Here is an 18,807-nt window from a genome sequence, read left to right on the forward strand (position 1 = left end):
AACCGAGCACCAATTTGGATGCTTGCGCTCATAGGGCCCAAAATAACGTGGGGTAGTTACTTGACTTCTTCTTTGTTTTCCCAATATACACATAGTAAAAGGGCATTTAGTTTGTGGAATATACTTTGTTCCTAGTGATTCAAAGAGGACTTGCGGTAATTTTATTGATAGAACTCTTCTACCAATCTGCTGTGTCAATTCGTTAAGAGGTACGCAAATCTCGTTCCTGTTACGGTCTTAAATTCGCACAGAAACAAAGTTACAAAAGAAACCAGTTATCTTGTCACCATTCTACTCTCCGAAGACACGTACGTACATAAATATGATACATAGTAACAATATCTTTACTTTGTTACATATCCTATACATCAACAGGATGAACTTTGCTGCATTTGGTATTTCCCCGATTAGGCTCCTCCAAATTCTTACAATAAAAGTAACAAGAAAACGAAAGGAGGACAACACTGTTAACAACACAGATCGATAATGCAGTAACCCAATTCTGATCTTGCTTGTCCAAGTATCCGTTTTTACACGCATAGCAATCGAAACAAAGCTTATTGGAATCACTACTCCATTTACCACAATCTTCAACAGTTTCATTATTAGACTTGTTTTGTTTTTCACCTTGTTGATTATTGTTAGTGACTGGGAGACCATCATATATTTCCATCCAAGTTAAAGGGTCATTTGGGTTTTTGCTCTTCTTGTTCGACATATTCCTACCACCGTCACATATCTTGGGGTACTTGCAGCAAGCATCCTAAAACAAGACAACCATACGATAAATATAAAAGAAAAATTATACATGAAGGACAAATGAAAAGTGGAGAATAAGATATCAAATTGATGAAGTCATAGTGTAACATATCATAATAGTTGAATGAAATAGTGCGGCAACCACCCACTTATCTTAGGTGCATGGTCACAACTAGATGCGACAACGCAAATTCAACCCGTTCATTTGTAGCCAGTTCAACTCATCCAAGTTTAAAGGGATTATATTGGATCATGACCCATTTTTTGATTTAATCAAAATGGATCAGAACAAATATACCTTGATGGGAAAAAATTCAAGCTAAAATAAAGTGTATAAAAATCAAATTTTGAGATCGGAAATTTTTATCTATTTGGAAGAACTTGGGAATTATGCCAATTTGGAGATTGAGAATTATGTCAAAAAGCGAAAAAAGAAAAGAAAAGAGAGGAGGGAGAGGTTGGATGAGTTATGTTATGACCCACAATTTGATCACCATTTTGACAAATTCATATCGATCCAACCGAGCTTTCAGCAGGTTGGGTTATGACCGGTCTGTTAACTTCATACCCAGATTTGATCTGGAAATTTTGAATTTTGTATAGCAGAAAAACTCAAAAGAAAAAAAAAACATTTACCTGAAGGGAATGTGAAGCAAATGGAGACAGTCTCTCCAATCCATTTCTTAAATTTCTTTGACAAACTTGTTTCTTCACCATACAATTCTTAAAAGTTCCCCAGTCATAATATGTGTACAAACGAGAATCTGTTCTAGATTGCCACCACGCCATTGTTCCCAAAAGAACTACTATAAATAGGATAAAAACGTGTGACCTCATATAAATAAATTCCTGGAAACCAACTTTCCAACAACATAATGAACTTATGAGACCTGCTAATGACCATGTAAATATCATGATTCCAGCAATTAAAAACATTGACATTGAAGTTTCACGACAAAATTTATCAACTGTTATGAGGGGGATAACGATAATGGGAATGGATATGATAATTCCAAATAAATTGAGAATGAGCATGATAATGTAGCCATATTTTCCAAGATCCATCCTGATAAAAAAATATCAGATGTAGTAAACTTTCTCATTTTTGAATATTTTCTGTTTGCTTAACGTGGTAAAGGTCCTTAGCAATATAATTAACCTCATTTTCTTTTTGTCATTTGTGGTCTAGGTTCAGAGATAGATAGCACAAACACGTACATAAGAAAATAATTTGAATGGATAAATGCATTGCATCTGATAAAAGTAAATACAGGTGCCTTAAATTTATAATTATCTAGGTCCGCTTTTTGTTGGGCATCTCATAATAATCTTGTAAAAATTGAAGCAACGTTTCTTGTAGAAACGCAATATAAAATTGCGAGGAATAAATTGACCAACCCTTATCCAAAATTCCTAGCTTAATGCTCCAAATTGTCTTTTTTCCTTCACCTCCACCTGTTAGTAAAAAAAAATTATTTTCCATTATCTTCTATACAGATCCTCCTCCACTTTCGTAAATCCAGACTCTACGTTAAGATCACGAATTATCTTTGAAATTAGGAGGACAAAGTTTTCCCATATTCCTTTTCCCGATGATGACAAATGAAGAAAAAGAGAAATTTCTTAGCAGCCGTTATCAGCATAATTAGTAATAGTGTTGTTGCGTGCGAACAAAGTCCCACGTTGGTTAGCCGAAAAGATTGGGAGCCTACATATAATATGTAGGGATCTCTTAATGGATTGAGATCTTTTGGAAAAAATCGTGCGGGTTTGGCCCAAATCGGACAATACCACACCATGTTAATGTTGGATTATATATCGCAGTGGAAGCAATTTTAGTATCATATTCACGTGTAAATTAAACAATTAGCACATACGAAGATTATACGAGTTACCTCTTGAAGCGTGAACAAAGCAGACTAATCTCGGTCTCCAGTTTCAGAGTAGCAAGACCACGACCTCAGCAAAATGTTCCACAGTTTTCTACTGTGTTACCCAAATAATATCCGAAAAGAGTGAATTTCGGGTGGGCGAAATTTTAAGGCAAAAATTGAGTTCAAAAACGGCCAGCCCTATATAGGATATATATAGCCATATTTTTTAGGTTAAAATCATTTTTCAAAACCTATTAGGTTTTCTTCTTCCGCAAAGGAAATGTTTCCTTTATTTCCTATTATTTAGCCACAGTAGGGATCATAGAATTTAATTAACAAGACTCCCTATTATGGAATTAATTTCGAAATTAGAATTAATTTCTACCATAATAAATTGCGAATTATTACACTAAAAATTCGTAATTGCACTCCTTAGTTCAATTTCTAAATTCTTCCATAAAATATTATTTAATTCCCCATGTTAAGATTCAGATACTAATCAATCAAACTAAATTACTGACAGTTTAATTTATTGATTACTTCCTTTAGACTTTCGCTTAACTTATTTCATGTGTCGGATACAAAATTCACAGGCCGGGTTTACACATTAAAACTTATAAGCTTTCATAAAGGAGTATCATCAATCTCAAAAGTCGAGACATAAATTCTATCAACTAATTATTACTTCGCCAATGTATATCATTATTGTCCAATTTACCTAGCTTATTGACCCACGAAAGAATCTCGCCTTTTAATAAATCAAAACAATAAATGACACACACAACTAATAATAATTATATCAAGATTAAGAGTATAAGTACATTGAATGGACTAGAGAAATTATTTTATTAAGTCAGTATAAAATACGTATCTCTACTTGATCCGTTCAATACATCAAAAATATACTAGCACAAGAAGTCGGAATTAATCCATTCCCATAATCAAGATAAATTATATTTAATCTTGTGCTACAACGATTCTGATGGTCTGTCCAATTCCATCATCAGATTGTGAACATAAACTTTATTACTTATAAGAACCGATGATTTAATCTTCCGTATATAAGCTAAACTCTATACACTAAATCATCTACTATATATGCAAAGGACATACAGACAAACACATAATCTATTTAAAATAAAATTTTATTGAATTGAATAAATAAATAATCAATTGTTCCATAAAGATACTATAACAATACGTATGGTTTATAGTATATCCTAACAGTTAAGAGAGTATTTGGGCTAGTTTAGCCCAACAACTGGTATCAGAGCCCAGGTTCGGCATGACAAGTATGGAGATGGCAAAGTGATGGTGTGGGCGGTGCGCACACAAGAAGAATCTAGTTGCGGGCATCAGTTGCCATAATAATCTAACAATGTGGGTGACACATAGTGAATCTCGGAAATTGACCTGTGGATCGCGGCAATTATCACATGGAACTTAGTTCGAGGGGGATATCGTGGTAGTGAGCCATGTGAAACCTAGTTCGAGGGGGAGACTGTTGGGTGTGCGAACAAAGTCTCACATTGGTAGTTGAAAAGGTTGGGAGCCTACATATAAGGTATAGAGATCTTAATGGATTGAGGCCTTATGGGGAAAATCGTACGAGCTTGGCCCAAAATGGACAATATCACACCATGTTAAGAGAGTATTTGGGCTAGTTTAGCCCAACAATTGTTGAGGAAGATCGTGGTTTAACTAGCGCACAATCACACATAAAGTAAATAGAGAAAAAAATCAACACAAGGATTTAACGAAGTTCGGCTAAGCCTAATCCTCGGGGCAGGAGCAGAGAGAGCTTTCCACTATGAATAAGAAGAAAAGCATAATACAATCTATAAAATTTCTAACTACAACCCCTATATATAGATCCCAAACCTATAAGAGAAAAGTTTTCCAATTTGATATGGACAATAAGTTTTTCTTTCCCAAATCTATTAGAACAATGGATTTTCCCAAACATATAGGGATTATGGGTTTCCTAAAAATACAAAGAAATAATTCAAGCCACAAAATAACAAATCTTCCCCTTGGCTTGAATATTCTTCATCAATACGAACAACGACTCTCTACCTTGCCCTCAATATATCGCAAGGGTTCTACCCATTGCCGCACACATCAACCAAGTCTAGGAAACGCCTAAATTTGTTAAGAGACTCAATCTCTTCTGCCATAACACTAATCCGTCGATTTGGTTCTGTATTTGAAATATTTTCTGGATAGCTATAATACTCAAATGCATCAACGGTCTCTGCAACTGCCAAAGCAAATTCCATAGGATTCATATATCCAAGAAGATTCCCATCAACTACGTTTGCAAACCTTTGCAGTCGATTGATCACTCTCTTCTTTCTGCTTGTTGCAATGCTATATGGTTGTCGTTGCGCAGGTGCATCAACATCATCACCTTGATCAACATTATGCACCTCCTCTCCTTCTTCTACTTTATAACTAATGGGCTGAGCTAATGGTGATTCAATATCCATATCTATGTGGTTACTGACACCACGATCTATTTCTGCTATTGCCTTCTTCCTCTGACTGTCTAGTGAGGCATATTTTTTAAAGGTTACATCCCTACTGATAATTAACCCTAGAGTCTTTTGATTTGTGCACCACAACCTATAACTTTTCACACCAGTTGCATACCCTAGAAATATGCACTTCTTTGCCCTCGGCTCAAATTTTCCATCCCTCACATGAGCATAAGCAGGACAACCAAATATCCTTAAATTTGAATAATCAGTAGGCGAACCGGGATCTATTGACAAAATAACAAGTTGTACTGATTGCATCAGCCCAAAAATCCTTGCTAACACATGAATTTGAAACCATGCTTCGTGTGCTATCACAAAGTGTGTTGTTCATAAATTCTGCAACACTATTTTGTTGTGGTGTTCCAATACAAGTGCGGTGTCTCACTATGCCCTATCTTCTACAGAAACTATTGAACTCAAAATTGTAAATTTCCGACCCATTGTCAGTTTGAAGACGCTTAACTTTTCTTTCTGTCTGCCTCTCAACCATCGCCTTCCATTTAACAAATAATGGAAATGCCTCATCTTTTATTTTCAGAAAATACACCCACACCATCCTTGAGTAATCATCAATCAAAATCATAAAATACCTAGTACCACTCTTGGAGGGAACTCTGTTTGGACCCCATCTGAATGTATATAATCTAACTTGTCTCTGGTCCTGTGCTCGGCCTTCTTGCTAAACTTTACCCTTGTCTATTTACCAAACGCACAATGCTCACAAAAATTTAAAACTTAATTTTTGTACCCATTCAGCAAATTCTGCTTACTCAACAAAGACAATCCCTTATCACTCGTATGACCAAGTCGCAAGTGCCACAACTGAAACTGATTCAGATCACTTTTCCCAGAAGCTACAACAGCTTTCCCTTCAACTACACTTGCCTGAATATGATACAATTTAGAATGCAGTTTACCCTTTATGAGTACTATATAGCCTTTACACACTTTAAATATTTCATCCAATGTCGAAAGAGAAATCAAATTTGTCTTTATTCGAGGAGCATGCCAACACTCAATAATTTTGATAATTCCATCAAACATTCTCAATCTGATGTTACCAATCCCCTCTACTGATACTGTATTATCATCTCCCATGTAGAAAGTCACATTGATCTGCTTATAAGTTACAAACCAATCCTTATGTAAGTAGAAAGCAGTGCCAGAATCAAGAACCCAGGAATTCTACCCATGACTAGAACTTACGGCACAGACTTCCCCTACATAATTACTATCATCAAAATTATTGCTAGTGTCAACAACATTTGCCGAATTATCTATTTTCTGCTTCGCTCTTTTCTCTTTCAACTCGGGACAATATCTCTTGTAGTGACCTTGCTCCCCGCACTCATAATAGTTCTGCTTCCTTACTCTAGATTTCGATTTGGCGGTTGGCCTTTTTTTGTTAAATTCCTTTTGTTGTGTTATTCTTCTACTCACAAGACCCTCACCCTCAGTTTTACTGTCTGGAAAGCTATTTTTCTACTTTTTAGATTTTAGTGCATTACTAACATATTTCAGTGAAATACTATCTTTACCATATATCAGTGTATAGGCAAAAGTATCATAAGACAGTGGTAAAGAACATAACAGAATCAAGGCCCGATCCTCACTCTTAATTCTGATATCCACGTTTTTCAGGTCTATTATAATTGATTTAAACTCATCAAGGTGAGTTTTAACAGGTGTACCTTCATTTTATACAGAAATTGTATAACCTCTTTTTTAGGTAGAGGCAATTTGTTAGCAATTTCTTAGAATACAGATCTTCCAGCTTCTTCAATGTCATTGCTGCAAAAGTTTCTTCAGTAATTTTCCAAAGAACGCTATTTATAACGCTCATGAAGATCGCACTCAAAGCCCTCTCCTTCAGGTTTGCCTGCTCTGTCTCTCTCATCTCTTCAGAAGAATTCTCATCAATTTTCTTACATAACCCTTGTAACACCAGAGACGATTTCATCCTAATCTTTCATAGACTGAAATTGAAACCCGTTAAATTTCTCGACTTCATACTTTGTTGAAGGTGATGAAGACATCTTAACCCTAGAATATATGTAGAAACCCTAACCTGGCTATGCTACCAATTGTTGCGAACGATCGTGGGTTAACTAGCACACAATCACACACAAAGCAAATAGAGAAGAAAAATCAACGCACGGATTTAATGAGGTTCGGCTAAGCGTAATCCTCGGGGCAGAAGCAGAGAGAGTTTTTCACTATGAATGAGAAAAAAAGCATAATACAATCTATAGAATCCCCAACTACAAACTCTATATATATATATATATATATATATATATATATATATATATATATATATATATATATATATATATATATATAATAGTCCCAAACCTATGAGCGCAAGGTTTTTCAATTTGACAAGTACAATAAGTTTTCATTTGCCAAATCTATTAGAACAATGAGTTTTCTCAAACCTATAGGGATTATGGGTTTCCTGAAAATACAAGAAAATAATTCAAGCCACAAAATAAGAAGTAAGAATTAGTGTTTTAAAAAGCATTATTTGGCAAATTTTAGGGCAAAGTGTACCAAAAACGTACTGGGCGTACTGGCGGGGCACAAGCATCGTGGAACGTAAGTCCTAACATTCTGGACGTTCGCCTAGGCGTAAGTCCCAACGTTCAAGGCATTCATTTGGGTGTAAGTTCCAAAACGTTTTCAAATATGAGCTAAAATTGCTTAATAATTTATTTTTTTAACTTAAACATCAAAAATTTAGTCATAGTAAATTTTCAAACTAAAAATCTCAAAAGTCAAAGGGTTTGTCTAATTGTTTATCGCAATTTCATAATCTTTAATCTCTGTCCTTTACTACCAAGTAAAAAATACACTTTAGATCTTTGTCCGCAAAGCTCAAAGTATAAAGCAAAGATTTTGTCCTCCAATTCTTACTCACTCTGCTTTCACGCTTGCATTTTCCTTCTTTACGCTTTATTTTCTTCATTTTTTTTGTATTCTTTAATTTATTCTTTTCAAGTTAGTTTGGATTTAGAATTTCTCTTGGTATCACTCTAATTTATATATTATTTTAATGATCCTATTCTGGCTATTTGTATTATACAATGAATACTTTTTATTATCATCTAATTTTAGGTTTTTAATCAATAATTTTATGTTATTATCTTTTACTCTTTGAATTATTAAAAATAGAATATTATTTTTATAACTCTAAGTATGTTCTATCATAGTCATGTTAATTAAGGTGTAATGCTTCTCTACATCTTTTATTATTTTCAAGTAAAAAAATTCTTTTGTATGGTTCATGCACATGTTAGCATGTTATAATAATGAATGTAAATATTTTTCTACTAATTTTATAATTTTCTTGGTTTATTTTTTTTTTAAACAATTTTAATGCATTTTTATTTATATATTTATATTTTATTAATTTATAAAATATAAAAAAAATTAAATACACATAAAGCTTAAGCATCGAGACTTTAGCTTCGCCTAGTATTAAGCGAAACGTTTCACTTCTTACCACACCTTTTAAAATGCCGGTAGGAATGCACACTAACTTTGACTTCAAAAGGGTTATTGAGAGGCAAGTACGATTAGACATTATGCATTTCTAGCTTCCACTTCTAGCCAAGCTCGTGGTTGGAATTTTCATTCCTCTTTTAAGAAATTTACACTTTTAATTCCTAATTCGACAAATTCAAATATTGTTTTCTGTGATTATTAGACAAGTATATTTAACCATCGATTAATTAATATGTACACTTTTGATCCCTTTAATTGTAAATGTTTACAAATCTAACTATTTACTAAATGTCAACTTATATACTAATTATTACTGTGTTATTAAATCAATATTTGAGATTAATATAGTTCAAAAATTAATTTAAATATCAAATATTTTCTATGGAAAGGGATCAATAACATATATTTTAGTTATCCCTTTTGTTTTTCTTATGGGTAGGAGAAAAGTGGCGTTGCATTTCTTGTTTCTTGATGGTAACAGGGAAAACTTTTGAGCTCTCGTTTAACTTAATCAAGCCCCTTTTTTTCTTCTTAAAGTTAAACAAAATACAACAGAATAAGTTTTGGATTTTATTATTTTTAATACAGATGAATTTGACAAACTCGAATGTTAGTAATAAGATGAATTTTGAAACTAACGATTTAAAATAGACTAACGATTTTTTATGTCATACATGGTACTAAATTTCATGCTTAACTTTCTTATAATATTTGTTCATAAAACTCACACTACTGTGAATGTCAAGAAAATGAATTTCTTTAGCTGATTAGAAAGTTCCATGGTGATGCAATCATGTTGTTTTCAGCTTTATACCCATGGCAATCTTAATTTTAGTGATGGTCGAGCGGCAACTACTACTCACAGCAGTTATGTCACGATCCAAAACTCAACATGTCGTGATGGCTTATCACAAAATTAGGCAAACCGACATTCACAATAAAATTAGGTATTTTGTATTAAAAAAAATAAGATGAAGCAAGTTTAACAGTAATAACTCTCATTAATAGCCGATATAAACAACTGCGACTCGAATATAATTTTTTCCAAAATCCGGGTGTCACTAAGTACATGAGCATCTATACAATAATATAGTCTGAAACATTGTCTAAGAAGGTAGAACAATATAAGTAAAACTGAGAGATAGAGGAGGAGAGTCAAGGTCTACGGACGCCAAGCAGTTACCTCGATGATCTCCGAATGGGTAAAACTCTAAGATCAACAATCGCCGTACCCGGAAATACCTGGATCTGCACACGAAGTGCAGGGTGTAGCGTGAGTATAACCAACTCAATAAGTGATAAGTCTAACCTTTGGGCTGAAAGCAGTGACGAGATCAACCAATACAGTAAAAATACAGAGTTTAACAATACATAAAATGTAGACATGTTTCCAGGTTTAACAATTAAGTTCAATGTAGATAAAATATGCCAAGTGTGGCTGATATGAGGAATACAACATCTCTATATCTATATGCCAATATGAATACCGTATGTGATGCAATACAATGAACCCTCAAGTACTCACTCTCAGAGCACTCAATCTGACTGTCTCAATTCTCGCTCGTCACACTTAGCCACTCAGCACAACCCTCAAGTACTCACTCTCAAATCACTCAATCTGACTGTCTCAATTCTCGCTCGTCACACTTAGCCACTCAGCACAGTATGGTACCTGCTGCGGTATGCAACCCGATCCACATTGGCCATAAGGCCTGTTGCGGCACGCAACCCGATCCACATATAGTCATAAGGCTTGTTGCGGCATACAACCCGATCCACATATAGCCATAAGGCTTGTTGCGGCGTGCAACCCGATCTACATATAGCTATAAGGCTTATTGCAGCGTACAATCCGATCCACATATAGCCATAAGTCTTGTTGCGGCGTGCAACCCAATCCACAAATGTCACTCACATCACAGCTCTCAAGCCCCAACTCAGTCATCAATCTCTCCAGTCTCTTGGGCTCACAAATCTCATGCCAATAATCCCAAGCAATGATATATGACACAACAATAATAGTAATGGAGATTGAGATATGATATGCAAATAATGGATGTGACCGAGTACAAAATTGCCATATAAGCAAATAGTTCAATAGCAGAAATGACCATAGTGGGTCTCAACAGGATAAACATATACCCTAACATGATTTATAACATGAATCGGTAGCTCAATTACTCTAACACATAGAGATCACATGAATGGCTACAAGTCTGATGACTACACAGTATCACAGAAACAACCGGATAACAATTCTACAGTGCACGCCCACACGCCCGTCACCCAGCATGTGCATCACCTCAACACCAATCACATAACACGTAATTCAAAGATTCGTACCCTCAAAACCAAGTTTAGAAGTGTTACTTACCTCAGACCGTGCAAATCTCTACTCCAATATGCCCTTGCCTCGCGAATCGGTCCCCGAACGTCTCTAGCCACAAATAATTCGATACAATCAACACAAGCTATAGGAATCATTTCCATATGAAAATGCTAATTTCTTAATCAAAAGTCAATAAGTTAACTCAAAAGTCAACCCCGAGCCCTCGTCTCGGAACCTAACAAAAGTTATAAAATTCGAACAACCATTCAACCACGAGTCTAACCATAACAAATATACCAAATTCCGACACCAAATTGTCACTCAAAATCCCCAAATTTAACACTCCAGTCCCTAGCCCAAAACTCCCAAAATTTCACCTAAAACACACACAAGTTAGGTGGAAAATTCAATATGTAATCAATATTATTGCATAAAAATGATCAAAAGTGGGTTACCTCAATAAATCCCTTGAAACGGCTCTCAAAAATCGCCTTAATCCGAGCTTGCAAAGTCCAAAACGACAAAAATCCCGGAAACCCTTCGAATATAATTTTGTCCAGGCCTTTCGCACCTGCGGCCATTTTCTCGTTTATGTGATACCGCTTCTGCGGTCCAATTTCCACATTTGTAGAACTCACTTAAACTATGCCCCACTGCTTCTACAGTCCAAGTCCCGCATTCGCGAACTCGCTCCTACGCAACAAAATTCGCTTCTGCGAACTTCCAGTTCCAGTTCACCCTCCACTTCTGCGGAACCACACACGCATCTGGGGACTCGCAGATGCGGCATTTTCCTCGCACATGTGACCTATCAACAGCCCTGCTAAACTCTCTTCTGCGATGCCCCCCTTTGCTTCTGCGGCCACGCACCTACGACCATCACCTTTGCAGGTGCGATCGCACCAGTCCAGAACTCCTCAGCCATGCCTTAAGTTCAAAATTCGATCTCTTAACCATCCGAAATCCACCCGAGGCCCTTGGGACCTTAACCAAATATAGCAACAAGTCTGAAAACATGATACGAACTTAGTCGAGGCCTCAAATCATATCAAACAACATCAAAAATATGAATCGCACCCCAATTCAAGCCTAATGAAAACTAAGAAATTCCAACTTCTACAATCGATGCCGAAACCTATCAAATCAACTCCGATTGACTTCAAATTTTGCACACAAGTCAGAATTGACACAACAGGCCTATTCCAACTTCCAGAACCAAAATTCGAGCCCAGAAATACCAAAGTCAACTGTCGATCAAAATTCTCAACTTTCCAAACTTCTAATTTTTTAATTTTCGCCATTTCAAGCCAAAATCAACTACGGACTTCAAAATCAATATCCGGACACACTTCTAAGTCCAAAATCACCCTACGGAGCTATTGGAACCATCAAAAATCCATTCCATAGTTATTTACACATAAGTCAATATCCGGTCAACTCTTTCAACTTAAGCTTCCAACTTTGCAACTAAATCTCCCAATTCATTTCGAAATATCCCAGAAACTGAACCAACCATCCCGGAAAGTCACATAATAGCAATTGAGCAAAGAATAAGCAGTAAATGGGGAAACGGGGCTATAACACTCAAAACGACCGGCCGGGTTGTTACATCCTCCCCCTCTTAAACAAACGTTCGTCCTCTAATGGGTCTAGAATCATACATGGAGTCTCAAATAGGTGTGGATATCTACTCTGAATCTCCCGCTCGGCCTCCCAAGTAGCCTCCTCGACTGGCTGACCTCTCAAATGCACCTTCATTGAAGCTATGTTCTTTGACCTCAACTTTCAAACCTGCCGGTCCAAAATGTCTACCGGCTCCACATCATAAGTCAAATCACCATCCAACTAAGCCACCTCATCCATGCTTGAAACGTAAAAAAAGAGGAAGGGGAAGGGGTCGCCCAAAGCTGTAGAGATAAGGTTGAAGATAAAAAAGCTATATTTATAATAATAGAACGATCGCCCTCAGCGTAGTATAATCAATCTTGAGCACCTTTCCAATTTCTTTCCCTTTAGCCGCCGAGCATGATGTCCATTTTTTTCTTTTTGGTGGCCCTTAAAGTTTTATTTTTCTCCTTTATTCGGTCATCAAAGACATACTCTACAAGCCTCTTTCCCCTATCATGTCAGCATGATTAAAAAGTATTATCAAATTGGGGAACCTTCATTCCTCCCCCCCCCTACTGTATCCAATTCTTTTAGTATCCAGCCTGCTCCCTTTGTTCAGTCGGAAGACTTTTCTTTTGAAAAAGACTTTTTAGTCCCGTCCAACAAGAGAGGTAAAGCCTTTCTATTCAAATGAGACGCACTCCCATTGTCTCGCTAAGGTCAGCAGCAGGACATAGAGCAGGGATTGAGTAGTCTTGGGAGGCGGACTTATATTCCTCGGTTACGAGTTGACGACGTTTTCACTACTCAAACTTGAAAAAGTCTTTTACACCTTCGGGAAAGCGTACCGGAAGACCCAACTTTCGCTTAAAATCCCAGTTTGGATGAGCAGAGTTAGGCTCGATTTCGATTCATACTGAAAAATAGGTGAATAGTTGATAGCAGATGGGGTCAAGCTAAAGGCAGAGCTTGAATTGGATTTTCCAGTTGGAAATCCGTTAGAAAAGTTGTACCTTGACTTTTGTTCTCAGTTCGTGGGAATTGCTTCCATCACTAACCAGTTCAGCTCGGCTAGTGGGCTTTTGTGTTCAAACCTCGAATCCGGACCTGTTCGACAAGACCAGATCCATCAACAAACCTAGGTCCAATATTTGCGTGTACGAGCTAGCCAGGTCGAGATGCGATGTCGATCACATCGGGTGGGGCCATTCTCCCAGAGCAGAGCTTGAAGCAAGGGTCAGAACTTTAGGCGGGGGCTTCCCGAATGGCCGTACCGAGGAATTCTACCGTACTCCGTGCAGCTATAGTTGTTGATCCTGCAGAGTCTACCCAAAGGTTCAAGCCAGATTGTAGGAAGTGGGCGATACGTTTTTGTATTTCTATGAGAAGCTCGACGGAACCCACGATTCCCAGTAGTAAGTCGTCAGCATATCGCGCGTAACAAATCCTTATTAAGTAATAGGTTTTTAAGGGGGCCAACTTACGGGCCAGGCCTCTCTCTGACCTGATAACAAGTATCGCCTCCCCGCCCAGAGGAGATCCGACGTCAAGTGCAGGAATTGCTGTCAAAGGGGCGGGAGAGTCTCAGTTCGTGTTCAACGCCTGCTTGACTAGCTCAAAATAAAGCAGCTGGAGTGTGTAGATAGGCTTTGAATAAGAGTTGGGTGATTTATTTCCAATAATGCCAACGATGGATGATATTATGGATTAATTGCCTGTCGGGAGCGTGTTACTTTTCAAAGCTTACCTTATATTATTGAAGAAAGGCAATCCTCTCAAGCACCTCAAACGGACCAATGTACCGAGAAATCAACATCACGAACCTTTCGATCGGCACCTCCCAAGTAATCTCCTCGACTGGCTAACCTCTCCACTGCACCTTCAGTGAAGCTATGTTCTTTGACCTCAACTTTCGAACCTGCTGGTCCAAAATGGCCACTGGCTCCACATCATAAGTCAAATCACCATCCAACAAAGCCACCTCTCCAATCCTCTCAAGCACCTCAAATGGACCAATGTACCGAGTAAGCAACATCGCGAACCTTTCGATCGACATAACTCTTCTATCTAGACTGTGTCGTGCCAAGTCGATCCTGAATTAATTTAACCTTGTCTAAAGCATCCTGAACTAAGTTAGTACCCAATAGCCTAGACTCACCTGGCTCAAACTAACCCATCGAAGACCGACACCGTCTCCCATACAAAGCCTCATACAGAGCCATCTGAATGCTCGATTGGTAGTTGTAGTTGTAGGCAAACTCGGCCAGCGGCAGAAATTGATCCCAAAAACCCCCAAAATCTATGACACAAGCGCGTAGCATATCCTCCAATATCTGAATAGAGTGCTCAGACTATCCGTCCGTATGAGGGTGGAATGTTGTACTCAACTCAACCTGTGTGCCTAATTCTCGATGCACTACTCTCTAAAACTGCGATGTAAACTGCGTGCACCAATCTGAAATGATTGACACCGGCACACCATGAAGGCGAACAATCTCGCGGATGTAGATCTCAGCCAACCACTCTGAAGAATAAGTAGTCCCAACCAGAATAAAATGCACGGACTTGGTCAACCGATCCACAATCACCCAAATAGCATCAAACTTCCTCGAAGTCTATGAGAGCCCAACTACGAAATACATGGTGATACACTCTCATTTCCACTCTGAAATCTTATGCCTCTGAAGCAATCCGCCCGGTCTCTAATGCTCGTACTTCACCTGCTGACATTTTAGGCACCGAGCCACAAACCCCACTATATTTTTCTTCATCCTCCTCCACCAATTGTGCTATCTCAAGTCCTGATACATTTTTGCGGCACCCGGATGAATGGAATACCACGAACTATGGGCCTCCTCAAGAATCAACTCACATACCCCATCCACATTTGGCACACAAATCCGACCCTGCATCCGCAACACCCCATCATCTCCAATAGTAACATACTTGGCATCATCATGCTGAACCATGTCCTTAAGGACAAGTAAATGGGATCATCATACTGACGCTCTCTGATGCGATCATATAAGGAAGACTGACAAATCATACAAGCTAGAACCCGACTGGGCTCCGAAACATCTAATGTTATGAACTGGTTGGCCAAGGCTTGAACATCTGATGCAAGCGGTCTCTCACCAACAGGAATGAATGCAAGGCTACCCATACTCACCGTCTTTCGACTCAAGGCATCGGCCACCACATTGGCCTTCCCGGGATAATATAGAATGGTAATATCATAGTCTTTTAGTAGCTCCAACCATCTCCGCTGCCTCAAATTTTTTTCCTTCTATTTGAACAAGTGTTAGAGACTCCGATGATTCGTAAATATCTCACAGGACACACCGTAGAAATAATGCCTCCAAATCTTCAATGCATGAATGATGGCTGCTAACTCCAAATCATGAACAGGGTAGTTCTTCTCATGAGCCTTCAACTGGCGCGAAACATAAGTAATCACTTTACCCTTCTACATCAAGACATACCCAATACCAATCCCAGAAGAATCACAATACACTGTATAAGAGCCTGACGCTGAAGGCAAAACTAGAACTGGAGATGTGGTCAAGGCAGTCTTGAGGCTTTGAAAGCTCTCCTCACAATCTTACGACAAGCTGAATGGATCACCCTTTTAGGGCAACCTGGTCAAAGGCAATGCAATGGATGAGAAACCCTCTACTAAGCGTCGATAATACCCAGCCAAGCCGAGAAAGCTCTGAATCTCAGTAGTTGAAGACGGTCTGGGCTAACTTTGAACTGCCTCAATCTTCTTTGGATACACCTTAATCCCCTCACTGGACACCACGTGCCCCAAGAACGCCACCGAACTAAGCCAAAACTCACACTTGGAGAACTTGGCATAAAGTTTCTCCTCCCTCAACCTCTATAGTACAATCCTCAAATGTTGTGCATGCTCCTCCTGGCTACGTGAGTACACCAGGATATCATCAATGAATACTATGACAAACGAATCAATATATGGCTGAAATACACTGTTCATCAGATGCATGAACGTTGCTGGGGCATTGGTCAGCCTAAAAGACATCATAAGGAACTCATAGTGACTGTAGCGGGTCCTGAATGTCGTCTCCAGAATATCTGAGTCCCGAATCTTCAACTGGTGATACCCAGACCTTAAATAAATCTTAGGGAACACCCTCGATCCGTGAAACTGGTCAAATAAATCATCAATGTGTGGCAAAGGATACTTGTTCTTGATTGTAACTTTGTTCAACTGCCTATAGTCGATGAACATCTGCATAGTACCATTATTCTTCTTCACAAACAGAACATGTGCACCCCAAGGCGACACACTAGGCCGAATAAACCCCTTATCAAGGAGCTTCAGAAATTGCTCTTTCAATTTCTTCAACTCTGTTGGTGCCATACGATACAGAGAAATAGAAATGGGCTGAGTGCTCGACACCAAGTCAATACAAAAATCAATATCCCTGTCGGGTGGCATGAACGACAGGTCTACAGGAAACACATACGGAAAGTCTCGCACTACCAAAACAGAATCAATAGTAGGAGTATCACCACCAACACCCCTCACAAAGGCTAAATATGACAGACACCCCTTCCCAACCATCCGTTGGGCCTTCAGATAAGAAATCACCCTACTGGGAATATAATCTAGAGAACCTCTCCACTCGATCTTCGGCAATCCCGGCATCGCCAACGTCCCGATCTTAGCATGATATTCGAGAATATCATGACACGGAGACAACCAGTCCATACCATGTCACGACCCCAATTTTCCTCTATAAAATATCGTGATAGAACCTAGTTTCTATTACTAGGTAAGCCGATTTCTATAACAATTAAGCCATTTTTTTATAATGATAATTCGAAACATAGTTTAATTAAGTGCTGAGACAGAGCGGAATAAGCCTATACGTCAATAATCATAACAACCTCCCAAGAATGGTAATACAGAGTCACAAACACTAGTTAAATACATGGAATGATCCTCAAGGATTGAAATACAATATTGTTCAAATACAAGCTGACAGTACAAAAAAGGAAAGAACTCCAAGGGACTGCGATGACCAAGCAGCTCTACCTCGAATCTTTGCGACTAACAAGCTAACTCTGCCCGAATTCGATATCTCCAATACCTGGCTCTGCTCGAAAATGTGTAGAAGTGTAGTATGAGTACACCACGGTCGGTACCCAGTAAGTATCAAGACTAACCTCGGTAGAGTAGTGATGAGGTACAGTCAAGACACTCACTAGACAAAATAACCTGTGCAGTATAAGGCTAATAATGGAAAGCAGAAATCAGTAGATGGCAACAAAATCAACATGTTCATATAGGCAGTAAAGCGATAAGAATACCGAGAAAAACATCATTTAAAACAAATAAGGAATACAAAGGACAACCAATTAATCAAGCTTTCTAACACAAGTTTCCCAAAGAAATCACTCTGTGATACCTCATATCATAGTTACAAGTCCTAGTCTCAACCCGCCATCATATATTCACAATACCTCATGCTCACATCTTAAAATCACAACCGTACGGACAACTCACGTGCCAAAATCACAATCCGCCCAGCAATAATCATAGGCTCACAGTTACAAACCGCCCGACATAATCACAGTCTCACAATCACAAACCGTCCGACATAATCACAGGCTTACAAACACATTCTGCCCGGTATAATCTCAGGCTTACTATCATAATTTGCCCGGTATAATCACATGCGTACTATCACAATCCGCCCGGCATAATCCCAGGCTCAATAGCAACATGAAAAGGATAATACGAGAATACATGGACATGATCAATAAATGTCAAGTTTCTTACTCATGAGCTAGTATAAGTGGCATGCTACGGTGTATGCTTGTGCAAGTGTATTACTGCAGCCTAAATCAATAAGTAACAACAAGGACATCGAATAAATCATCGAAACAACAAGAGAAGTCTCACAAAGGGTATAACAAACACAATGTTAGTCACACGATCGCACGAAATTCACCAACACAATGTCTCCAAACCATCACACATCATACCTAACATTTGTCACCCTTATCTCTCTGATAGCCACCCGTATCACTCCGTATAATAGCCACCCGTATCACTCCCCCATGAAAATATCATTAGACACCCATATCTCTCATATAGCAACCCGTATCACTCCCTCCTGACAATATCATTATTCACTCTTATCTCTCCTATAGCCATCTG

General features: G+C 38.3%; 1 protein-coding gene across 1 annotated transcript; it reads right to left on the reverse strand.

Annotated features, from left to right (window-relative positions):
• Positions 1-259: 259 nt before the first annotated feature.
• LOC104093279 (tetraspanin-2-like) lies at positions 260-1,978 on the reverse strand. The gene is made up of 2 exons (XM_009599006.4): positions 1,396-1,978; positions 260-763 (listed from the first exon to the last, which is right to left on the reverse strand). Exons 1-2 carry the CDS (start codon positions 1,822-1,824, stop codon positions 362-364), a joined length of 831 nt encoding a protein of 276 aa, XP_009597301.1. The 5' UTR covers positions 1,825-1,978; the 3' UTR covers positions 260-361.
• Between the last annotated feature and the right edge of the window lie 16,829 nt (positions 1,979-18,807).

Source organism: Nicotiana tomentosiformis, chromosome 10 (genome assembly GCF_000390325.3).
Source record: "Nicotiana tomentosiformis chromosome 10, ASM39032v3, whole genome shotgun sequence".
NCBI classification, from domain to species: Eukaryota; Viridiplantae; Streptophyta; class Magnoliopsida; order Solanales; family Solanaceae; genus Nicotiana; species Nicotiana tomentosiformis.